The following is a 26,510-nucleotide window of genomic DNA, read 5'->3' as shown; positions in this document are numbered from 1 at the left end:
ATGTCCGAAAAACTGAAGATCTACATCACTACAGATCCAATCAAGATGCTTCTCCCACAACAAAATTACATAACAGATTACATGAATTTTTACTGAATCTACCTTGAATCTCTCTGCCTACAGCAGATGAATATAAAAAATCTAACTACAAAAATATTGGATGTAGTCTCAGGATGAAAATAATTGATTTTGTTGTCCTACTGAGTTTTCTTAATGACAAAACTGTTAATATCTAACTCAAATTCATCTCATCACCAAAAATTAGAAAAATGAGATCACCAGTCAGACTCCTACTAATGTGCTTTTGGTGTTAGCAGACTAAGTTTTTAATTAGCCTCTCTTGGTTTACTTTTTGTGGATGGCTGCAGGATTGTCTCACACCAGAGTCACAAAACTGAGCATAAGATAAATAACTTCTCACACTCCTCAATACCTCTCCTTCAGCCCTGAGCATTCTGCAAACAGCAGGAATTTGCTACCCCATAGCCGCACACAGAGAAGCAAAACAAACTTTGTGTTTAATTATAGAAGATTATTCTCTAGATGGACTACATTTTTAAACAATCTCTTTTTGCAGTAGTAAAGGACTCAGCAGTTTCCTTTTGTCTTTAAAGATTCAATTAAAAGTATGTTTCCGAAATTGAATTACAGCATGAAATTAGCTAAGGGTATGAAATACAGCATTTGCCCTGGCATTCAGGGGAAGGCTGTTCAAAGCAATTCACTTAATGGCTCCAACATGTGATCTCAATAACTAAAGTGCCCTCAGCTCACAGAGGATCTACTGGTGAGATGCACCCTGTATAATCCACCAAAAAGAGAAATGGATTAAACCCAGGTAAATCTTATTAATTTATGGAAAACCCTGCAGTTACTCTCATTTTTGATCTTTTAAAATGTTACCATTTTGTCAAGAAACACACTTGTTGGCAGGAATATTTCTGTGGGTTTTAGCTGGCTTTGGCCTTCTCAATCTTGACACATTCCAGAAACATCTGCCAGAGACCATTGGAAGTGTTTGCTCCTCTGCAGCTTTCAGAGAGAACTGCTGGATGTAATTCATCACAACCACTGGGGACACACTGCAGTTTATTCCGTGCTCCACTAATATAGGGAAGGAAATGAGCAGTCCCCTAAGTCCTCAGGTGCCCCTTTAGTCACCTGTTGGGTGCAATTTCAGCTCATGCTGTGAGCTGTCTTTGTTCTGCATGCACTGGGGTAGTGTTTCAGAGCAATCTAATTTCCATTTGGGGTCCTTGGGTACTGTGCAATAAAAAGGGAAATGAAAACCAATTCCACTGACACCCACTTTCTGTGGGACCACAGCAGCTCTCTCTGCTCATTCCCAGGTTCCTGGCAGCTCACAGGGGGCTGCAGCACCTGCCCCAGCCCAGCAGGGCCCTCCCGAGGGCTCTACTCTTCCTGAACGGAGCCCCCGAGCTCAGGACACACCACACAAAAGCCTTTTTTTGTCGGTTGGTGTCACGAGGGGCTTTTTGTGTTGAGGGCTTTGTGCATTTATTTGCTTTTATATATATTTTTAACTGACTTTACTTATGATTTCAACTTAAATTAGAGTAGAAAGCCAGAAGGAAAAATAAAAGCATTCTCAAATTAACTATAAAACCCACAGCTAATAATGTCTCTGCAATCCATTTCTTCTCTGATCTCTTGCTCCTATTTTAATCCAATCACACAAAAATCTAATAGTGCACATACATATTCCTCTTTTCGTACAAATTTTAGCCACTGATACAGCATAACTTGACAACAAGATGCCCTTCATCTCATGCTTCTGTTACAGAAGCGGTGTGACATTCTCTTTTTCCAGGGACACACCCAAGAACAGACTCTCTACTTCTGGCTAAGTAAATAAACATCCCAATTAAATAATCAAGTATCATGCTACGTTTCCCTGTGAAAGAACATAAATAAATAAATAAAAGTCTGCATAGCCTGTCAGGAGGGTGCTGAGGAGAACATGCAAAGGGCACAGATGCCTGCCAGCTGGATGGGGCTTAAAGCAATCTTTATTAATATTAAATCCAGCCAAATACAGCTGTGATTCATGGCCCTGAAAAGAGCAACGAACTGAGCTATTTTGCTCAAAGGAAACATTTGTTTTTCTTCAACTTTATGAACAGTTATTGTTTAATGATGGATTTTCCTGAAGATACAGAAAGATTCACTCTTACTATTCTAATGCTGGCACAAAGCATCAGTTCTGCTGGGTTCTCAGACTGGGGCTGTGTGTTCCCAGTGTCTAGGACCATGGCTAGCTGCAATTTTGCTACAATGGCTTGTCAGATTTCTTTTTACGTGTTTTTTGTTCAAGTATCTGCCCTCCAGACTGCAACACGTGCTCAAAATTTGGGTCACAGGCAATTACAAAATTTGTCAGGGGTTATGAACTTCAGCATGGAGCACTTTTTGGTTACTGGAAAACTTGAGCCAGAACAGATCAATGCTTTTAATTTGCATATGAATTGGGCTGTGTTACTGAATGTATTCCTCTATTAATGAAGTCCATCCTGAAATCGTTATAAAAACTTCATCTGGGCATGCTTGAGAACAGCTTTCCTCATTTTTTATCCAGTCTTCATAACAACCATTTAAATTAAATTCTACTCTACTAACATACTTGAAGATATTTTCCAAACAAAAGCAAACCTTTGATTCCATACAATGGCAGCACCAGAACTCTACAGGATCACGAAAAACATGTCTATTTCTACAGCTCTACATGCATCTCTCCTGCTGAGAGGGCTTTTGGGTTAGCGGAAATGCAGGATAATTTTAACTACATCCTGTAGTTGATGAGTAATCAAAAGATAGTGAGAGAAGAGACTGGAAATAGAAGTGGGAACAAATGGCTACAAGCTGTCCATTAAGATCCACAGAGCCCCAGCCTCTCTCAGCAGCAGTGAGCCAAGGGCTGTGTCCAGAGGTACAGCACACCTCCAGGGCTGCTCAGCCTGGAGCTGGGATGTAGCACACACCCAGATGGGCTCAGAGCCAGGCCAGCTCACCCACTGACAGAGGTGGTCAGGCAGCCCTGTGAGTACCAACAGCTTCCAGACACTTCCACTGGGTTTTAACAAGAATAGGGGGCTGGAACCCCTTTAGAAACCTTCCAGGCTCTCTATGACCCCACACTCCTAAAGTGCTTTTAAACAGAGCAAAAGAATCCTGAGAGAAAAAAATGCACCCACCACAGTGGATCAGTCTGAGCAATTAGTGGAACAATGAAGGGAAGGAGATCACATAAACTTCCTGAGAAGAAGTAAAAGTTGTAGGCAGAAGCCCTAAAAGAGAAGAGTTTTTGAAAATAACATCAAGATTTAGATAGCAAACTGATAATGATTTCTGCTTTATTTCCTTGTTCTTTTGGATTGTGAGGCTGGATTTCAGCCTCTATGGTAAATTTTAAATGACATTAATCACATGACTGTTCTAAAATAAAACTTCTCAGAATAACAGCAACAGCAATATAAAATAGTTTGCATTGTGTCTGTTGTTTATTTTGTGTGGCAATAATACAGGCAGCCATATGGATATGAGCATTTGGAAGGGAGGATTTGTTGGCTAGATCATCACATCTGTTTACTTATAAAAGCAACAAAAATACGTTTGGAGGTCACTCACTTCACAACCATTTTTCTTACTTGTGATGAAAAAGACCTATTAATTAAAAGACCCTTTCTACATTGAACCAATCACAAAAGACACCCCAGGCCATTTTCATGAGAAAAAGGTTCCAAAATTATAGAAAAATTAGTCGCTATCACACCTCATCAGCCATTTCCACCATAAAAGTGGTATCAGAGCAATAACTTAATCTAGGATGAAATGAGCATGCAACACGTCCAGGAGGAAGATAAAGAAAACAACAGTGCCCCAGTTAAGCTTCCTCATAGTACAAACCTTTTGATCAAAGGAGCATGTACCACTGACCTCATACCCAGAAATGACATTCACCAAGTGAACTCAGATTTGAATTAAAAACAAAAACAAATAGAAAAGCCCCAAAACAAACAAACCCAAACAAGCAAACAAAAAAACCACCCCAAAACAAAAAAAAAAAAATCCAAACAAAAAACCTCCACAATTTACATCAACACACCGAGCCAAAAACAATGGGTTAGTAAGCTTGTAATGTATAATATCTCAATAATGTGTTTACAGGTATTTCTACTGATGCTCCCACCATGACCCATAATATTTAATGCACTTCCTTCATCTTTTTTTTTTTTTTGAGGTCAGGCTATAAGCAAACTGTAATCTAGCAAGCATAATTATTCCTGCAAATTTATAAAGGCACAGTTTGCTACCCATAATTTCAACTACAGACAGATGCTCAGAAAAAAGAAAATACTTTCACCTAGAGTATTGTTCTGATTTCAAGACAAAATTATAAAAATTAATTTCATAATGAAATTATTTTAGGTTATTTTTTATTCTGGTAAAAATACTTTGGTAAAAACTCTCCAGCATGTCCATATAGTCTAAGATTACACACATTTTCTCAGCTGAACAGAGCTTTTGGCAGTGAATAATCCCATGCATAGAAATCTTTTTATATTTTCTTGCTGTCACCCACGCTTGATAACACAAGTTTTAGCTAAAGGACACAAATTACATCTTGTTCACGAGGGAAACTAAGGATAGGAATGACAGAAAACTACAGAAAGATAATACCTGAATTCAATTACTTGCACAACCATTTCAAAACAGAAAAAAAAAGCAAGAGAAAAATATGATCTTACTTTTGCTGATGGGTCAGTCTTCAATACTTGGTTTGCCAAAGAAAGGAGAGGTTATGCTGACAGCTGTTCATTACAATTCCTTCTTTACTACAAGAGCTTAACTCTGCCACTGGCTGGCTGGCCCATTTCTGCTAGCTTTAGCACACAACAGTGCCCCTAAAAGCTCCTCCTCTTGACAGCATCTGTCTGGATACAAGCACAAGCAAGGCTTTCCATAGAGCCATTTAGGTCCTGGGAACGAGCTACAAGTAAGGGAAACCATTAGAAGTAAATATTTTGATGACTAAGTTCAGGATTTGGCAGGCAGAAACTCATGCCCACTGATACCACCAGCTTTACAGTAGAGTAGTCACATCTTCACAGTGTTACAAGTGAAAATTACTTCCCTGACAATAACTTGAATGATGCACAAAAAATAGAAGCCAGACCTTTGAAAGCACGCACTCTGATTTATGCAACATATCCGAGTCTTCAGAGAAGGAGAGTTCATTATTTTTTTCTTACCAAGTTTTTATATTTGTGCAATTAAAAAGGGAAAACATTGGTGAAGTATCCACACAAAACATTAATAACGTACATGTCATTAATATGTGCATGTCAGTTATGGATGAGTCAGAAAGCAATTGCTAATTCCAACAGATGCCCTATATAAACTCCAAATACTCACCTTTTTCCTGGCACCCATGATAGTTGAGGCAAATCTACCTTCTGTTCCCAGAAATGCTGCCTACAGCTGATACTGTATCATGGCAAATGTACTTCCCATGGTATTGCCAGTGAAAATGATACTACTCCATAACTTTATTTGCAATTTATAGGCTGTGTGGGCAATATGCCAGCACCTTCTCTTAATCTGGACACAGCTCTCTGAATAGACAACAATCATGCAATTAGACCAGATGAATAATCCCGCAATGTACAATGGATCCGTACATTTTTCCCCACAATTAACCTATCAGAGCCAGACACCATGAGACAGCAATCACAATGAAGGTACATCAGTGCTATTGAAGAAACACAGCCCAAGTATCCTTTGGAAAGCAAAGTGTACAATCAAACAATTTTTTTAAGGTCGTTTTACATATCTTGTTTCAAACTGCTCAGACTAATGCATTTCCATGAACTTTAGTCATTCAGCGCAGCTATGAGATGATTTAGGTAAATAACAGCTGCTTCTAAATAGTGTTGTGTGTGAATACCACCACTTTATTAGACAAAGTATTACTCATGATTGTCTTGTTAGTATACACAAACAGTCTTCTTCTAATAGAGGCCATCTGAACACTAAAACTGAATAGCTTCTAAATAATTCAATAATTGGACTAGCAGGTAATTCTCTGTAAGTGCCAAAGGCTTCTGGCTGCTTTATTTTGATTCTCGCATGCAAAAGAAGAGTATTTGTGGGAACCCCCCTCTCCTTCCCAAAAATCTACCTGCAGTTAATCACAGGGGATGGCTCCCTTGTTGCTAAGGAGATTGTTTTCAGCTCTTGGGAGTCTCCAGACTCGTAGCAGTTACCACTGCACATGTGCACCACTTGCTATCTAGGCCACGCTCTCAGGAATTAGTGATAATACAAATACCCACCAAGACAAGGTAAAAACAAAGAATATAGTACAGAAAAAAGAAGAAATCAGCGATCCTACTTTACCTTTCCTGACTGCTACATTTCAGTAGACAACACAGTCATTGGGTGAATCTCTGGAGGTTACTAGAGGGAGTCAACTCAATTGCAATCAGCCTAAGTGACTTGAGACATCACGGTTCCTTTGGTCAAATCAGGTATTTCCCCTTGGTTTGCCGTTGTTTTTAGTTTTTCCAACCAAAGGTTGATCTCAAGTATCTTTTTTCTACCTCTCCAAGTTTACGAGGGAGAAAGCAAAAAAGACTTAAAGAAAGTACTTTTCAAGATTTCCTGAGGTGTTTTCCCACATTTTTTCCTCAGGCAGACATTGTTCCCCCTCTCAGTGTTACTGAGATAAGCCAAAGGGGAAGGTGTCACAGCACATGCCCCCCTCAAGATGGCCATGACACAGAGTATCACCACACAATTTCAGAAAGCTTTAAGCATTCTCCCATACACAGTAACACCATACCTCATCAGAAGGCTTCAGGTTTCTGCCCACGCAGAGTAACACCAGACCACTTCAGAAGGCTGCAAGCAACTGCCCTTCTTGGTCTGTAGCCCAGTCTTTTATCCCCTCCTGTTGATGCACTGCACCTGTGTGCCCTCTGCTCCCTTTGGTGATTGGTCACTAGGCACGCCATGGCTCATTGCTGTCAATGCTGCTCACCTACTGCTCACAGGTGTAGCCAATTGGGGATGAGGCTGGGCCAGCCCCATTCCCAATCATCACAAACTGTGTGCCTACAGGGAGGGATCAGAGGAGATCGCTGCAAACAGTTTCCCACAGAAGAGCACTGTATTGAGGAAATGTTATCTCCAAACCACACACAAATACATGCTGTTCCTCTATAAGCCCACTCTGTTTGTAGGTCCTCTACCTCCTGTCTTCTGGCTCTGTGACTGAGGATAAATATTCTGTTCTCATTGATCTCAGTTGAGTGTGGGCAAGAATTTCATGGTTTGGCTCAGCCCTAAATCATCTGTACTTCTCCAGAGCTCTTCATCAAATCGCTTTGCCAGGATCAATGAACAAAACCACACAAACCAACCACACTGTAGGAAATACTGTCACTACTATTCAAATGATGCAGAGAAGCTTGGCTAGAGGAATACAAAGAAACAGGTAGGTCCACAAGTTACTCTCTCATGTCCCAAGAAACCTATTCATAACAAAATCTGTTCTGGTACTTAGTAACCTTTATGGTCACGCATATAAAAGTACTTGCAAGCAGATTAGCCAGAGTACAGTCTAATTGGCTGTATTCACCTTAATTTCACATTATTCTTATCACTCCAATGAAATTACTGACAATCCAAATAGTTCCACTTCCTGGAACATAAAGCAGCCATATTTTTGCTTTAAATTCCTTCATCTCCCCCCTCTCTCAAACTGTGTATGCTGCTCTTTTCCTTTTAATGTTCCATCAAAATTATCAGACTACCGAGGCGTTGCTCAAGCATTCACAGCACAGCATGTCTGTTTTACCTGGGTGTACAGTACCCAAGACATGGCATAAAATTTAATCAGTTAAACTGAAATACAGAGGATTCATGCTGGGGGAAAAAATTCAAAGGACCTCCTATGAGTTTATGCTCAAGCCATCCATTCACATATAAATGTTAAGGATTTGGATGGAGGATTTACCGCTATTACAGAATTTTACCTTCACCTCTAGAAAAACAATTGTTTGTACTGGCAAATGTGTATGCAATAAATATTTATATCTATTCCATTCAACCTTCTTTTCCTCTCCAAGAGGCTACAGAGATTTCGTTGATATCCATTGGCACAAGCGGCCAGGTCATGCAAGTGCTCCTCTCATTAACTGTCAATTAAAATCAATGGAATTGTTCAAGAAGAGCTGTTATAGGGTTCTGCCCATCAGGGGCTTGATCTGTTTTCCTGTAAGTGATTGCAATATTGTTACTGATTTCAGCGATCACAGAATTGAAAGGGAAATGTAAATAATAGATGCTTTAAAAAAAAAAACCTCAGACACCTGTTAGAAGGCTTTGAAAATTTACCAGATTTAAAACATCAGCTCAAGAATCTATTTTGACCTGTGAGACTGTCCCTGTCTTGCTCACACACAAATACATTTTTGCACAAATTATAAACTGTTCATCTAAAAGCACTAAGAGGATGACAACCCATTTGTCACTAGATCTACATCTATTCCAAGCACCCAAACTTTTTGTTACAAATCACACCTGCTCAAGATGCCGCACATGCTGCTCAAGCTATGTCTACACAATGTAAACCACACATGTTAGAGGCCTGACAGAGGCCAATGGTCTGTACTGCTTTTGCCAGCAAGCTGCTTAGAAATCGACTGCTCTACACATATTTACCATATCTGAATCCCTTGCTTTTCATTACTCTGCCAGAACACTCATCTTTTTATCAAAATATTTACCGTTTTATTGCTTCTTCTTGTTTTCGGCGTTTTTCACTCTTTTCTTTCAAGTAAGCCAGGTTTGTTTCATTCCTCATGCGATCATTCTCTCGAGCAATGTCTGATGCATTCTGTATAACCAAGCCATCATAGGCCTTCATCCCCATGTCTTCAATATACTGGAGAAAAGCGCCCAAAGTGACCTCCTCCTGATTAGAACTCATCATCTTGCAGGAGATAATGAACAAAGGAAAGCAACGTTTCCTGCAGGTTGAAAAACACATAATACCTTATTTAGTAGGAAAATAGCTTATGGTTTATGACAGCAAGATCATGTCAGTTGTAATTAACATCTGCATAAGAGACAATTTTTCAGAATTTCCCATTTAAAGGATAATAAACAAAGCAATTTGGAAGACAGAACAGCATTACTTGAGGCAAGAGGAGACAAAACCAAGAGTGTCTTCTTCCAGGCAATGAAGATCCAAAAAGTTACACTGTTTAAATCCCAAAAACATTTTCTTCCACCCCTTCTATTTCCTAGTACCCAACAGTTGCATAAACGCTGCCATCCTGAATCTCAGTTTGAATTGAACTAAGAAGGCTCCCATCACAGGACAAGAGGTCCTCTTTTACAGTTTAGGTAAGGCTGCAACAGAGCAGATTACCAGAAAAAAAAATCCTATTCTGACTACCACAAAAAGTTCCTAATGTCCGCAGGATATTCTAAAGTTCAGGTGAAAAGCATTGTTCCATTTTTTGAAACAAAAAATTAAAAGCATTCTTCAGGCTCAAAATTCAGAAAGAAATATTGTGAAATATTTCCCTGTATTTCTTATTAATGTGATATGAGCTCATGAGCCCTGGTCATCTGTTGCCCAACATCCTGAAGCTCCAAGAATGGACAGGAATGCCCAGCTGAGCTGGGACCTTCAGAACAGACCCTTGAGGTCTCCAAGAATCTGTATTCCAGAGATATGACAGACACTGGGGTGTACAGCATCCCCAGCTAAATACCTTGGAGCAGAAACACTTAGACCCTTGGGTCAGCCCTGGTTCTGGCAGGCAGCCTAAAAACTCTACAGAAAGGCCCCAAAGGCTTTCCATTCATCAACAGAACTCCTGGGAGCTGCAAGAGCTCAAGTGTATAGACACATCAGTAAATACTGCAGGAGACCAAAGGCAAGGTAGAATTTCAAGAGGCAGACTGTCTATCTCTAAAGTCTGTGCTGGATAGGACTGGATTAAACTTACTAAACTAGTAAAATAGAAGTTAAAAAAAATAGGACTGTTCCATCTTATTTTAAATACTGATTATTGTAAGGTCCAGAAGCATTACAAGCCTGAGTGTCATTACCTGCACACAGCTCCTTGAGAAGCCCTCATCCCCCAGGCAGGGAGTTGGTGCAGGAGTCTCTGAGTGCCTTGCTGGCAGAGCTGGCAGCTGAACTCAGCTCTCTAAGGCACGTTTGCTTATTCACTGCTACAGCATTCCTCCCTTCCCTGAAGAAGGATGGCGTGGCTTCTCGGAATCAGCCTCAGAACATGCCAACACTAGAGCTAGAATGGATCTTATTGAATAGGCAATAAGAATCCTGTCTGCACACAGATTTTAGGGGCAGGGTTCCTATCAGTGACAAAAATATTTCCCTGGTTTCTTAGTACAAGGTTATATTTCTAATATATATTACATAACTGGAGAAGCAAATTTCTGATCTAGATTGGCACTGGTTAAAAATAAATAAATTTAAATGATCTTAAGGATTCTATACATCCTCTCTGGGCCTTCAGATATGGACCCTGACTTTGAAAATGCAAGGGATGAAAAGAGTAGAGAAATATATTTCTGCCCTTGAATGTTTTTCCCCCATTTTGATTGGGGGGAACTTTTGAAGTGACAATGGTAACAAGCAGCTTGTTTCAGGCACTAAATACTTTAAAAGCACACTGATAATTTCCCCTTTTCCTCATGCACCTGCATATCAAAGTTATTCCTGTACAATAGTAACACAACTGTTAAAATCATGAAGACTCAGAGGATGCAAAGTGTTTTCTCCTATTACCTCTCCTGTCTTCCAAGAACAACCTTTTCTATCAACTAAGCCTGAACATGAAAATAAGGCTGATGTTGAGGGTCACTGAAGTGATCTTTAAGCATTTTCAAGCATGGGTATAAGCATCTCCTACAAATCCCTGCAGGGTAAGAGCAGTGAAGGAGGTCTTAGTGCAGCCCAATGTGCCTGCATGCCATTTCACACAGCTCTGACACTGGAGCTGGCTGGAACTCTGCTGGGCTGGAATATGCATTCAGCCATTCTATATGTTCACCATAAGTAGCACACTGTCTGCACAGGAGGATGTTGGAAAGCTGGCAGTGAGCTGAATAGACTCCATGAATGCTATGGTTCTTCAGCAGACATCATTTCAGACTAATTCCTAACCTTGGTGATCAAGAAAAGTAATGCCAGATATTAAAGCCCCTTCCTGAGTCTCTCTCTACAGCATGAAGGCTACAAGATTAAAAGCAATGCTAACAGCACAGAGAGCTCTAACTCCCCTTTCTCTAAACTCCTCAAATGATATCTGCTTTTTGATGGTTAAAATCTGGGTTGTTTCCCCAGCAGATTGTTATTTTATTGTGTATTTCATTTTTGACTTTTACTAAAACCTTTTTTCAGCATATGTTGAATTAAATTCAAATAAACCTGCACAACAGAGAAATCTCACCCTAGTGACCTGAATGCCAGTATTGTCATTGATTTCTTCAGTGACCATGGTTTACTTCTGAAATATAATAGGGAATTTTATACTGGAAGGAACTTTAACAGGGTTTCAATAAATGCAGTTCTCATCCATTTTTCCCCAAGACACATGATACGATTTACATTGTCTTTTGCGACTATACTGCATTTCTTCCCCTCATTTTTTCCTTTATTTTTGCAGGTCAGAAATGAGCTGAGACTTAAGGATATGCTGAATCTCCTTGTGTTATGATGTTTATTTTTTAAACAGGAGGATGAAGTCATACCAGTTGCAAAAGAATTAAATAAAAAGCCCTTATTCTGCTTCATGAACTGAGGAGAGACTTTATATTCTGGTTTGCTATGGTTTTTTTTTACTACTAAACGCATGCAAAAATTAACTATTTACTAAATAGATCAAGATCTCTTCTTTGTCTTAACAGGGGCCCAATCCCACAGCAGTACTGAGCAACTGAACTCCTCCTGTGACTGTTGATCCTCATGTGCTTGTGGCACCAAATTCAGTTTGGGGTACTCTTGAGTGTAGCAGGGAGCGCACAGATATTTCAGAACCTCGAACCTGCTCTTATGGCACTAACTCCAAAAGGCCTCTGTGCAAGCAGCAAGCATCTTCTGATTCAAACCTCTTGTACCTCCTGTGTATGTGTTGTTTTACAGTCTCACTACGTTTGCTAATAGCGAACAGTTGTGCATGCTATACTTAAGCAGGGATTAAAAATGCAAACAGCAGGAGCAAAAAGCTTAATTAATTACTGTAAACATTTTTACAGTCTTAGTATTCCTTGGGCAGCACACCAGGACCAATTTTACTTACAGGTATTAATGCCACCTCAGAGAATATGTTACCTTAATAAATGTGCTCAGTAGCTACAACAGGCTCCAATCAGCACATACGGCCCCTGGAGTCCCAAGTAGTGCCTGCCTGTCCCCTCCTTGGAAAATGGCTGGACAGCACTGATCAGTTTTTGAGCAAAGGTTCTGATAAATGGTAAAGTCAGGCAGTGAGCAATTCCTAACAATTTGCCAGGGCAGATACAGACACCAGCAAGGGTTCTGTTTGAGTACATTCATATTTGATTAAAACTCTGCAAATGGCTAAATAAGTAATGTAAGCTGAGGCCCCACAGTCCTGGTATCCCTAACATGCACACTGTAGTCAGGGATTTTGGTAGCCAGTAGCAAGGACTATGTACAGTCACTTATGTATTTGTAATCAAGGTGTTTTCAATGCATTTTATTTTCTGAAATCAAGCAGTCCTGGAAAATTATAACTGGCAGTTGCACCACTTGATAAATTCTTTAGACACTCCTTTCTTTTCCCCTCCTCATTGTGAAGGAACAAAAGGAGATAACAGGGCAGAGGAAAAGCCTTGGAGTTCAGCTATTGAAGCTAACATGCTGAGAGGTCAACAAAAATTGCTTGGAGGAACTTGATTCTGACTGTTCACTGACCATCTCTGAAAATCTATATGAGCACAAGGACACAAAGAAGGAGTTCTCCATCATGTACAGTTTGCTTCCTAAAGACTAGCATTCTGTGAAAGCTCACTGAGAAAAAGCCACAATCACACCCATCTTGCTCACTGACACCTGCCCTTTCAGGTACGCCCGGACCGGAGCTCGCACTGGCACGGCTCATGCATTCAGCTGTCAGCATGGGAGGAGTAAAGCAAGAAAGATTTTTTTTCCTTTCCTGCCAATGCATCTGGTTTACTGGCAAGGGCAAGCAGTCCCCTTCCTGGTTTGCCTAATATTTGCATAACTAAATTCAAGATCATTGTATTGATTCAGATACAATTTCTGTGAGAGCAGAGTGCATTGTGCTTACAAGACTGTCATATACCTTACTTCTAATCTAACCCTTTGCTTTGATGCCACACACACAGCATTTTGGATCAAACCACCTCCTTTTCACATGATCAGTGTGCAAAAATATTGATTTCAGAATATGAGTAATCAACTGAATATCACAGTATCCAAGCAATGCTACATGTGAAGATTCTGACATGCCATTCTCTCTTATTCACATCAGGATCCCCAAAATATCAGTTGCTTTTCAGCTTGCTTGACAGCCATAAGCTGCAGCTGTGCTGCATTGAAAATTGGCAATGCTGACACTAAACTGAAGGAGCTTTTTGAAGTAATGACAAAGGCACTGATTGCCTTCTTCCAAACCAGAGGGATTTTTTTAAAAAAATTTAGCATAGGAGAAGAGACCATGGAAAAACAAGTGTGGGCTTGCCCAAAGTCCTGAGTCTAATCTCAAATTTATAAAGGCCTACTACACACCTCTCCAGTACTGCCTGATTCCCTCCCAAACACTACCTCCTCTCTTTGAAAGAACATCTGCTTTCTCATTACCTTTTAACTGCCTTCACTAAATTCATTATATCAGAAGGATTCTGCACAAACAGGGATAACCAACCATTCAACCCTCGAGTCTGAGCTGTTGTATTCGAGCTTCTTGCAAGAATAAAAGCAGACAGGCCAGCCGTATCCAGTTTTTATAAACTGCTGACTACAGCAGCACTAATAAGGACCTAATAGTATTGGGTGTTAAAAAAAAAATACTTTCAGTGAATCAAGAAAAAATTAATGTGGAAAAAATATACTAGAGACTACTTTGCAGAACTCTGTCTCCTATCACAACTGTGCCTTATATCAAGTGATATTTTAAATACCCAAACAAGTGAATGTGATGAGACAAGTTGCTAAGAAATGCCTTTTAGAGATGCATTCCCTGCTCATTCTTAACAATAAAATGACATTTCTGTTTTCACATACAGTGATGCCCGAAATTATAATGTCAAAGAGGAAAGACCTTCTGAAATAGGCTACAACTTTCCTACCACATATCATTTGACAACTATATATGAGGCTATTTAAAGAAAAACAATCAAGGAATCACTACTGTCATTTGAAAGTAAAAAATACACTTCATATTCTGGCTAGGATTGCAGATTACATACCTGGTGCTCATTGTATTGCACAGCATGAGCTCTAGCACCTGGGTGAAATCACTAAAGCTAAGTAGTGCTGAGCCCTTCACTTAAAGAGGTTAAAAGTGTCTCCTTCAGTAGACTGAAATTGCTACTGCATGGGTTTAAAGGAATAGTCAATTTCTGCAGATGTCCTACCCTTCATAGGGGAAAGCTGTGTTCCCCATAGTTTTAAGAACTGAAAAAAAATAGCCTGGGCCTTGAATTTTGGCCCTCTTCCAGGGTGCCTGGAAAAGGAAAAAGATCTTTGCTAACAATGACTCCTCTATGACTCCAGGATGTAAAAGCTGTTGTTTACTTTGCAATACAGCAACACTTCTATCACTTTTATTCCCAGAGGAAAATAAGGCTTCCTCCTAAACGTGTGGATGCTGGACAATGGCAAACCTAGATTCAGAATGGCCAGCACTAAAGTGCAATTATGACTTTTTATCATCCCATTAGTATGCAGACAACTTATAAATAACAACAAGAAATAAAACCACACAATAAGCAGACATATACACAGATTATCTATGCAAATAGGAGTGCATTTGGACTCAGAAGAAATCATGAGCTTCTTGCTGATGGACTTATTTTTTTCCTCCTCTTTAAGAAAATGAAATGGAGATTTCACTACCACCAGCATCATGTTAAGATGCTGTAAAATATTAATGGTGCAGTGGGTCTGATAAGTAACTATCATAGATGTTAGAAATTATTTCAATTAATTCATCAGAAAATACAAAAAGAATGGTTTTAATTATTTAACAGTGCTTTTTACAAACAAACAAAAAAAATCAGCTGCCAAATGTCTTTATTACAAGCACAATCAACATGTGAAGTACACAAAACCAGTCAAATAGACTTCAGCTTTTAGTCTAGCAATGGCTTGATTAATACCTTCTAAAAATACACACAACCTCATCATTATGCATTCTGACAACTCATTATTTCATTTTGTAATTTTTTTTCATTCTAATTAACACCATATTTTATTAGCATGCTCATATGATGTATCAAAACAAGTACGTACCAAAATTCAAGTCCACGGGGACCACTAAGTGCAATATTCAAAGGTGACTTTTGCCTGTAAAAGCCCTTTCCTGTGGTTATCTCAGTGCAGTCGGAAGGGATATTTCAGCACCATAAGAAACAGATTTTCAGTTAGGCTCAGTTTTTTCTTCAGTTAAAGTGCATTAAATCTTGTTGGCAGAATTGCCCAGATTGTAGAATTCGACATCACTATAAGTCAATGTGTTATGGTACAGATCTTCTTAACATACGATTAAAATGGCATGGAAAGTTTGGCTTTAAAAATGAAGTGGAAAGAAAAGACAGGTGCTTGCTTCTTTAAATCCACATTCAGAGAGGAGAGGGTACGGATAATGGGAGGGTATAAACAACACCCTGTGTTGAGGTCCAGCAGAGAAGAAACTCGATGATTTTTACCCACTTTACAACACAGACGATTACAGCACCATCATATGCACTAACACAGAGATTTCTAAGGTGCCTCATTTGAATATGTTCTGTGGAGACAAAAAGAAAGGAATATAAGGAACAGCAAATATCCTATCCAAATGGCTTCTTGCAGCAGGAAAGATGCTTGCTCGGTCATTGCCACTTACAGAAGGTCTGAAACAGTCTGGCTCGTGGCATCGTCTCTGTCTCTCCCCCGTGACTACAGGCAGGCTTGCTCTCTCCAGCTGCCCGGGTCCGTGGATGCTGCTGCTGATTAATCAGGGATTCTCAAACAAAGAGCAAGCCTACCTTCGGGTGCCGGCAGGACTGTGGTGCTCCTCTCCCGCTGCAATCCGGCTGCAACCAGCATCCTAGCACCTCGGACAGCTCCACCGCGCCGGGCCCATGGACACGCGGCACGCCGGAGCGGGCGCGGGCGCGCCAGCCGCGTCGCTCCTGCCTCCGAGGCTCGGGCGCCGGCACAGCCTCCTAGCTAGGCAACAGTCTCGCCCTTATCGCCACTGCACTGAAGTCTGATTAGCAAATAATCCAGTGGGGGGGAGAGGGGAGGAATCTGCATGAGCAGCACTGTACATCACATGGAGTCTATAGGTAGGAAAGAATATGAAACAACGCCCTTTCCCCCTCCTTCTCCCTTCCCAAAAAAAAAAAAAGAGAAATTGTTCTTCCACGGAGAATGTATTAGTTAACCTTTAGCCCATGGCTAAAGGAAATGAGTATGGCTCAAGGAAATGAGTAGCCACTTAAAAGCAACACCTAAGCCTCGGTTTGATACCTCACATTGATGTATCTTTTGCACTCACCCTCACTGAAAAGCAGTGCAAGGCACACAATTACTGCTGACGCAGATGAGAATGCTGCTTGGGGAAGGAGGGGAGGAGCTTCTCAGCCCATCAAAACAACCTCCCACCACCTGCTCCCATTGCACGAGAACAAAACTACGCAGCTCAGACAGACTGAGCGTGACATTTATGCCATTTGCCTTATATTGACATGCACACTCTGGAAAGAAGCATTCTGTTTGAAAAGCATTCAGGGTGAAACTACACAGTTTTATGCTCATCCAGAATTTGTGTAATGGTTTGGAAGAAAACATTTTCTTTCTTCTGAACCGGATCAATCTGTGTTATAGCTCCTCCTTGCAGAGTATGTGCAGTTTTGCTTTCTCTCCCCCAAACCTGCAGCCTGGACACAAAGCAAAAGCATTCACTCCCTGCACCAAAGCCAGGGAAAGGAGTGATGGCTGAATGTGCAGAGATTGCATTATCCCATTGTCAAATGACATTTCATTCTTTCTTCTTTAACTTACAGGCATATTTTTCTCTAGCATAAATCTTGATTCTGATGTTACAGTAACAGTTGAATGTATTCCTAAAACTAATAATAGAAATTATGGTCACGGAATGGAATCCTTTCAAAGTAATGCATGTTCACATGAAAAGCTATGCTGGTACACAAGTAGGACCTCACCTTCAGAGCACAGGAGAACTTTTTGCAGATTTACTACCCCACAACTAGAATATCAACATTACCCCACATTCAACAGCACTCAAGATAGCCAACTAGACACATTGAAAAACACAGCGAGCATCTTCATGCATTGGAACCACAGCCTGAAGAAAGCCTGATGCTAAAACTGTCTCTCATATTCACTGGTAATTTATTTCATGCATTTCACTGTAATAATAGTGCACATCCCAGCACAGGTCTTGCAACCCCGTGAAGAAGGGAAGTGAATTTTCCTCATGACATCCCCAAGAGACCATTTCAAAAGGAAGGATTAAAAAGCCAGAAGAAGAGGGTTTGAAGATATGGAGGGCATTTCTTTGTGTTAAGGAAAAAGATCTGGAAGGGAAGTACCTACAGTGTAGAACTGGAGGCAGTCCTGTGAAGAGAGCTCCTTCCCTAGCCCAGAGGCTAGGCCCCAGCTCTGCTTCTGATTTTTTCCTTCCTTGAAGGATACCTTAAGAGTAGCTGTGACCATATGGTAATTGGGAAACTTTTTAATTTTCATCAGCTGGAGATTCCTGTCACATAATAGCCTCTTATTCCCAATACTTTTCCAGAATTAAAGACTTTCTCTATCTCTGCCCTAAGTCATGCACTGAAACAGAGAAATTGCACTATCAAACTTCTTTCCAAGCTACTTCAACAAGGATATCACTAAAGTCATTACAGTTTAATAAGCAACTTGAAGCACTACTACTCTTAATCTCAAAGTGTGAGACACTTGCCTATGTCTTCACCACATGGTTCATCCCAGTAACTGGATTCCCTCAGATACAATCCTGACTACCTATGTTATTGCATCTTTTGGCAATTTCTGTATCTTCTCATTCTTGTACCTGGGAATAATGGGTTCCTGGGAATCACGTGTCCATATGCTGTGGAAGGAAACATCCATTTTTCTTTCCAGTAGAATTGTAGGAAGGGCACTGGATTTACAACCTCTGCAAGGCTGGCAGTTCCATTCCTGATTATTGCATATAAGAGCTTATAATTTAGTGCACAATTCAGGAAAAAAAAAAAAACACCTACAGAATTGAACATGGTATTTCCTGCATCAATGACAGAAGGGCTGGATCAAAGTTCAGGTAACATGTTCTGTGTTGATCACTGTCTTTTCCACAGGTTTCTGCACAACAGTGCTATTCACCTTTAAACATTTTTAATGACAACCCTAATGAACCCACAAATGGCTTTCACTACTTGGTTATAAAAGAAACCTAATCAGCACAAATATATGCACCTCCACAAATTACTGCCTGTGTTCTCATGCTGCAGAGGCCAACACCTGCCTTCCCCGCCTCCAAAAGCCAGCAGTGGAGAACCATGCATTCCCCACAGCCTCAGTGACAGGCTGAGGATTTGCAAGGCCTGAAGATTGCAGGCAGCGCAGAGACAAAGGGCTTTCAGGAGGAAGGGAATACTCATTTAAGATCCTAACTAGCACTTAGTGACTGAGAAAGACAGTGTGTCTGCCCCTGAAGTAAGAGAAGCTTGACAACAAATGGATTAGAGTCAGTGCCAGTGATTCAGTCTCTGCTTGGCTGGTGAATGGAGGAGGAAGGCTCTCCAAGAAAAGCAAATCCCATGTTTCCAGGCCTGAACCTGGTAACACCTGAGTTGATACACAGACTGTTATGTAATTATTTACATTTATGAGAGTCAAAAAGGATAGGTTTCTTGTCTTTGAATGCACCACCCCCCAGGTCACCCCCAAGCTTCTCCAGAGAAGGCACTTCCATGACAGATTTATCTGACCAACAGACCATAGATGAAGAGTTCTAGGAATGCACACTCCACAGGTTCTAAAAAAATCTGAAATAAAACCCAAAAACTGAGGACCTAAACCTAGAAATTCCTGACACTTAACCTAGGGGACCATGATAGGAATAGAGATCCCTGTACCCAAACCCTACATCCTAGTGAATGGGAAAAGAGAAGCTATTGAACAAGACATGTCCATGCAGCAATCAAACAAACTAGGACTCCTATAAGTCAGGTTTTACTGAGACCAAAGGCTGACCCAAGCCACAATCAGTTCAGCAGAAGATAAGCTTTGCCAGTTCACACACAATTACAAATACAATACCATCAAGATGCTGCTTTCACTGTTTAACAATTTCTTTATTTAGCTAAGCTAATATTGGTTTCATTCTTTCTCCTTTACAGCGCCTCCTTAGCTTCAATTGCTTTTCCCTGTCTCCTGTGGGCGTGGTCCTGACTCTTGGGTTTTATTGCTGCCAATCTGCAGTTGCTCTAACCACTTAATGCCCCTTGAAGTATGGATTGCTTGCCTGATCCCTGGCCACATATCTTAACCCTGGCCTTGCTACTCTCCTTGGCTTTTCCAGCAGTGATCTTGAGCTTTTCTTGCTTCCAATACCAGGTTCTAATTGTTTACTGCTTCCAGCATTGGGTTCAAATCAGTTCCAACTATTACATGCCTTAATTTCCCAATAAAACCATAGTTTCCTCACAGCTACTATCTTGCTCATGTGTGAGGCAAGTGAAATTTTCAGTGACACAGTCTTGCCTATACTTCATTCTAAGTCTCTGTTTAGCAATCACTGTGATGGGCCTTTAGCACTAATTGAAAAAACTGCTTAGATTTTTATTTGGATTGAAACATGAGTTAATAAATATTTTTGAATGGAAGTGGGTTAATTTGAGGAAAATTCATAGAAAACAAACTACATCCAAACCCAAACCCAGAGCTTACCATAACTTTGACCTTAAACAAACATCTCTTTTGTTTGTTCATGCTCTTAGTACCCACCTATCGTCATGCTAAGCAAAGGGAAAACTTAAAGATCTATTTGCAATTAATTTTCAACCTGACACACTGAAATACTAAATTGAGCCTTCAAGGCCGCTTTTCCCGAATTATTTCATTCTATGCCCCAGATAAGCTTTAACATTCATGCTTTTCCCCTTCAAGCATTCTTATAAACCCTTGAAGTTCTGCAGTTGTTCCCTCTCCCATCCTTTTGCCCCTCTCTCACTCCTCACACACACTGCTGCCATGACAAATAAAACTACTCACATGATGAGAGAAATGGAAGATCCCAGTGCTCCAGCTCAGCATTTGTTTCAGCTATTTCCCATCCCTCTGTAGCATTCTTTCACTTCCCTGGAGCACACTGGCTCTATCCCTCCCAGCAACACACTATCCACCACCACCATGCACATTTCTCTCCTCAGAGTTCTGAGAGGATTCTTCTAAAGGTAAAACAGTAGAGGGGTCCCTACTCATGTAAAAAGCCAATTAAAGTTAAATGCTTAACTGCCATCTGTGCCTTTAAGAAAAATCTCTTAATTTTCCCCAGTGATCAGGTTTTTTCACATGGGACCAATTTTGCTGTTATTGCTTAGGCAAAATTCCCATTGAAGTCCACAGGGAACTTTGCCTGAATACAAAATATGGAGCAAAACCTTGTGCTTATTTGCATAGACCACAAATCACAAAGATCACATCCTGATGCAAGTGATTTATTCTACATGACAGCTAGTACAACTACGCTATTTTTAACCATGATTTTTTGTAAAGTATTTCATGATATTTACCATTCAAAAAAGAGTAAATTGATTCTTTTTTCTTAAACTGGATTAGATGGAAAGATTCTGGCTGCTTTCCAAACCCCTTAATTACTAAATGGTACATTTTCCACAGAAATGTTAAGCTATAAGTAGTTCTTCTGGAGCCAGTTAGCTCCTAGCTAAAATCAATTAAAGCTGGTAAAGATACATTCTATGGTCAGGTCCCAAATACAGACATCTGTATTTATAGCACAGTGGATGCTGGTAAAATCTCCCAACAAAGATGCAGTTGCACTGGCAAAACTGTGCTTTCACTGTTCAGCTCATACAGGGGGCAATAGGTGGGTTTATTACTACAGGATAATCCCAGCTGTGCCAGTAGAGCTGTACTCACATGATGCTCTATTTCTGCTCTGGTAGCCTCAGTTTTCTAGCCCCAAAGAAGCGTTCTTTTACCTATGGAGTACAAAGGCCAGGCAGTTTAAGCTTGTTTGTCACCTCCCCACCCTGCTGTTCATTCCCATTTGTGAAGGCTTGCAGGGAACTGGGTCATGGAAATGATCCAGAACAGAACTAATTTTGGGTGAGAATGAGGGAGAATCTGAAAAAACAAAAGGATGGTGTTCCTTTCAACCAAATCACTTCCTTGCACTCCACAATGCAGAGGGCACTTCGCAGCGTGAGAATGGTACCCCTGCCAAGGTGATCCGTGACTTTTACTGGAGTGAAAATTCCCCATGCTACAAACACTGCTTTGCTGGGAATGAGTCCAGTGCCCAGGCAGGCTGATGCACTGGGGCTCAGCCTGCTGAAGATTCCATGAAGAAAATCCTGGAGGCAGCCAGGTAATTCTCCCTGTCCCAGAAACCACAACTCTGGCGAGTTTATGCAACCACCCAGCTGCCTTAAGGCAGAAAAGGGTATGTACACAACACACAAATGTGATCCTGCATGTAAGTTGCAGAGTGCTGTACCAGACACTTGACAGTCTCTGGGCATTCCGACTCTGTATAAACCAGCACTGCAGCTTAAAAAAACAGAACCAAGAATGGAGCTCTGCTTCCCTGCCACCCTCAGCTCTTCCTTTGGCCTTATTCTGGCACAAACGTCACTTGGCCGTGTGGTGAAGCAGATTGGGAAGCTGATCAAGCTGAGAACTAGCCTGGGATTTTGGCACCACATGGATGTTGTTATTTGTGAGAGGACCACCCTGCCTATGCAATCAGTGGGCAACAGAGACCCAGGACAGACCAGCAGATGGAAGGCAGGCCAGTTGGGTCTCATTCAGGAACATCCAACTTCTTGCTTTCATCCAAGCTGGGGAGAGACTCAGCTGTGAGCAATGAGCTCTAGTGAGCCCCACAGCATCTCTGAACTCTGAAGTGTGCCTACAGAGTGTAAAATCTGTAAAAGCAACTGATGATGAAGCCTAGAGCAAGAGGTCTTGGAATGAGAGATGAGAAATTCTCCAGAAACTTGAAGTCTCCTATCTGCACTTATTGATACAATCTGCAGGTTTTTTTCCCAGTACTACAGAAAAATCAGGCCCATAAACCCATTAGGAAATGGGCAAAGATGGCTAAAGTCAGCTTTATTCATGTTCACAAAAAAAGCATCTGGACCACTAAATAAAATCCCAGTGAACATCTGAAGACTGGGAAGACTCAAAGAAGAAAGTGCAGTTTATACTTTAGGACTGACAAAGTGGCAAATTCCTCTATTAAAACATAGTTGTGCTATGTACATTAAGATGGTATTTATGAGTAAATTGCTGCTGTTGGTTAAATTCTTTAAGGCACTAACTTTGCAAAGAAATTAAAAGATGCTATTTGTTCAATGAAATACACTTTGTACCTATAAGCCACACAACTATATAATGTATTTTTAAATGTGTTTTCTTTCAGTACTTAATAAAAATCCACATGAAAGATTTCTTGCTGTATACTTCAGAGCAAGACAGGAGGGCAAGTGAAATATGAATGAAAAAGCTGTTAGACCTCTAGAGAGAACATGCACAGCTCAGTGAACACTGGGGGAAAACCAGAACTGAGGAGATATGATTTTAAAAAAAGAGACATAAATTAGAGAAATTAGAGAACACTGGGAAGACAACTTTGAGCCAAAGAAGAAATGGCCACAGCAGAGGAAACAGAGGGCATGCACATGTGCTTGTTTCTTTGCTTTTCCTAATGAGACAAAGATGGTCTCAGTAACTCCTGAAATGAAGAAAATGGCCTCAAAGAGGTTTTCAGGCAGGAAGGCTTCATAGAGGGGCTGTAAGTGGTGAGGAGGGCTGGGTACGTCACCCTGCTCACATCACCCAAACCAGTGAGTTCCTGCCTCCAGAGAGACAGCAGCAGTGCAAGGAGCTGGGTAGGCTCAGAGCTTCCTGAGGGGCTGTGGGCAGCAGGGTGGAGAGGTGCTCAGCCCCTGGAGCCCAACCCAAGCATGGAGAGCTGCAGGTGGGTGATGGAGATGGGCTGTCATGCAGGCAGAAGGCACTGCTGGCAGATTGCCCTGGTGGCTTGTGGCCGGGCTCCCCCAGCCCTCCTTGGCTGCTCCTGACCTAAACCCTGCACAATGATCCAAGCTTAACCAGCACCAGGGGAAAATCTTATTGTCAGAACAGGTAATGGGGTAACCTGTTGTCATCAGCAGACCAGTTCCCTTGGTCATTGACCAACCAAGATCGTGTGAGGCCAACAGGGAGCAAAAGCCCAATTTCCCATCAGCTCAGGGAGATAAGCCTCGCTTTAGGTGTCTGAGTGACTAGACAAGGGCTATGTTAACAGTTGCTATTCTCTTACATTCAGAAAATCCTATCTCCACAGAGAAAAAAAGTTGAAGTTCATGGTCACAGTAAACACTTTGACCAATATTTTTTCATTCCCAGATATAAACCAAAATTTTAAAAAATCAAATTCTTCTAATTACTAAAGAAAAAGTAATTTCCTGCTGGCACTCCCTTAATAAATTCTTAGGAAAATCAGTTTTTTCCTCAGCTATGGATGGATAATCACCATTTGTCAGTTAATATATTTCTGGTTTTCCCTCCTGCATATTTTCTAAGAGAAAATATTATGATCCTTCATATTCTTTCAGTATGAAAACCATTCCTATCACTGGATGAGCTCAAATTGCCACCACTCAGGAAGAAAGGAATGTAAATGAGGAATACCAATTAACCCCTTTACAATTAAAAATATCTATCTCTATTATATCACCCATTAGTGATATTCTAGTTAATGGTCTGTCGACATTTCCATTAGACCTTTTCCCCCTGCTCCCACACAGAACTAAATCCTGGCTAATCACCTTGAATATACCTCTGTGGATTTACACAATACATAGACATGGCTGCAACGAGGCAAAATATAGATTTCACTGTTATCTTGAGCCATTAGATTCTCCCAAGTACCTGTTTTCTAATCTATCATGCTAAATACTCAATACTCCAAATACACTGAATAATTTTGCAGGATTTTTTTTCCAGTGTTACAAACACTTCATGTACAAAAAGCTCAAAGTAATTGCACAGACCTGTCCTAAATATACACCATGAAAATTGTGGACTGAAGCTCAGTTCACAGTAGACTACTTTTGCCCAGTATGCTTCACATTATACCATGCTCTTTTTTGCACTAGATGTGAGACAGTGTGTTACATTTGGTGCCACACACTGTAATACCTAGAAATGACAGGGTGAATTAAGGACAAAGCTCCAGCCTAATAGCTTAAGATCCCCTGGCATCCTTATGGTCAAACCACATTCTCCACACTTCTGTAATGTATTTCTGTGTGTGTTTGTGTGTCAAATTAATTAAAAACGTATCACGTTCATATATATTGCATTTGTTAGTCCTTTCAACTCTCAAAATACACTAAAGCATTTTATAGTGTGCTCATGATCAACCATATTCAGTTCAAGAGCTGGCATACTGGAGAGAATAAGAACTCTGTGCCTGATAGGCAGATGGAAGAAGGGAGAGGTATACAGTGTGAATCCAAAGCTAGAGTTTAACCCTTGTTTTCACATTAGATTTCTCAGTAAATTTATGAAGGTATTGTTTGGTGTCTATATGCATCTTGGCACTATTTTTAGTCATGAGCTTGCACACAGCAATTCAGCTCTGCCAGATTTTCCTGGCTTGTTTTTAATCCCCAAATAGAGGATCCATAGCTCTGATGAAAACTAATTAAATACCTCTTGTACACAGACTACCCTTCAGAAACAAAACCTGCACTCTTGCTCACCACAGTTAAGTGTTTAATACAGTGTGACTGGTTTTGTTTGGAATTCCTGTTTGCAAACTCTAATTAGACTAAACAAAAATGACTCATATTTTATATATTACAGCTGATAAAATACTGGTTGGAAAAACTGTGTGTATAAGCATGCAAACCAATGCCACCACACACAAGTGCCAGAAATACTGATCCCTGGCAGCCAGGAAAAAATGTCCTTTATTTCAGAGACTATTTGAATTTACAATACCCTGGATTCATGAGGCTACTTAAGATCAGACCATTTATACATATGTAATACCAATTTTATTCAATCTATGTTTTAAAAAAATCAATTTCTTGCAACATATATTAAATATTAAATTGCTTATTATCTAAACTGGACCAAGTATTTGCTAAACTACTCTCATCCAGAAAACAATACGCAAATGTGCAATGGAAGTTGCAGTTCACATCTTCCAGTGTAAAACTCCTGTAAAACAATGCCCTCAGATTCCTGGAAAATGGGCTTGGCACTGCTAAAGGTCAAGCGCAGAATTACACCTTCCTGTGACAAAATTACCTGTCTGTAGAATAGCCCTGAAACCAACTTTTTTGCCTGGTCATGTGGATAAGAAAAATAATTTTTTTTCATAAATAATCAGCATTACACATAATATCAAGAATTATGTGTTCTGCATTGGTGCAGGGTAAATGAAAGAAATAAACAGGAATAACCTTGACTGCTTTAAGTTTATATGTTTAAGGGCCAGTTACTCTGTCACTGTAAATATCTAGAAGTAAAAACCTGCCAAATTAAAACACAGGCTGGGAAAGATGGAGGGAGGGGTAGAAAAAATAAAACAGAAAAAATATTTATCTTGGCACTATCATGCACAGAGCCAGCAATAAAGTCTGAAGGTGATTGAGACGTTTTCTCCTGCTATCAGTGTAATTTTATTTTCTGTGAGAGCGGATGAATAAACCACAGGTGGTATTAAGAATAACTTGGATGCAAGTGCTGTTACCTACCCTGGTATGAAGAAACTGCAGCTCCACCTTCCTGCTGTGAACAATGCCAAGGGTAGATGAATGTTAAGGGTGCACCAATCAGAACCAGTGAGAAATTCCATGTGAGAAAAGTCTTCAGTGGGAAATGGTCTCAAGCTTTTCTTTCTAAATTAAAAAAAAAAAAAAAAAAAAAAAAAAAAAAAAAAAATTTCAAGAAA

At 40.4% G+C, this 26,510-nt stretch overlaps 1 protein-coding gene across 4 annotated transcripts in view; it reads right to left on the bottom strand.

Moving 5' to 3' along the window:
* Positions 1 to 16,441, bottom strand: part of NYAP2 (neuronal tyrosine-phosphorylated phosphoinositide-3-kinase adaptor 2) — a 134,015-nt gene extending 117,574 nt beyond the window's left edge. For 2 of the 4 annotated variants that reach the window (XM_031060020.1, XM_031060022.1), the window contains exons 1-2: positions 15,566 to 16,435; positions 8,811 to 9,053 (exon numbers count right to left, since the gene is read on the bottom strand). In XM_031060020.1, the coding sequence (XP_030915880.1) occupies positions 8,811 to 9,016 (206 nt within the window). In that variant the 5' untranslated portion in view covers positions 9,017 to 9,053; positions 15,566 to 16,435. Of the gene's footprint in view, positions 1 to 8,810; positions 9,054 to 15,565 lie in introns of all 4 variants that reach the window. The other 2 variants (XM_031060023.1, XM_031060021.1) reach the window with 2 other exon arrangements.
* Positions 16,442 to 26,510: the final 10,069 nt, after the last annotated feature.

The sequence above is a fragment of the Geospiza fortis genome, unplaced genomic scaffold (assembly GCF_000277835.1).
Source record: "Geospiza fortis unplaced genomic scaffold, GeoFor_1.0 scaffold318, whole genome shotgun sequence".
Lineage (NCBI taxonomy): Eukaryota > Metazoa > Chordata > Aves > Passeriformes > Thraupidae > Geospiza > Geospiza fortis.
The sequence above is the reverse complement of the archived record's forward strand: the minus strand, read 5'-3'. Positions and strand labels throughout refer to the sequence as shown.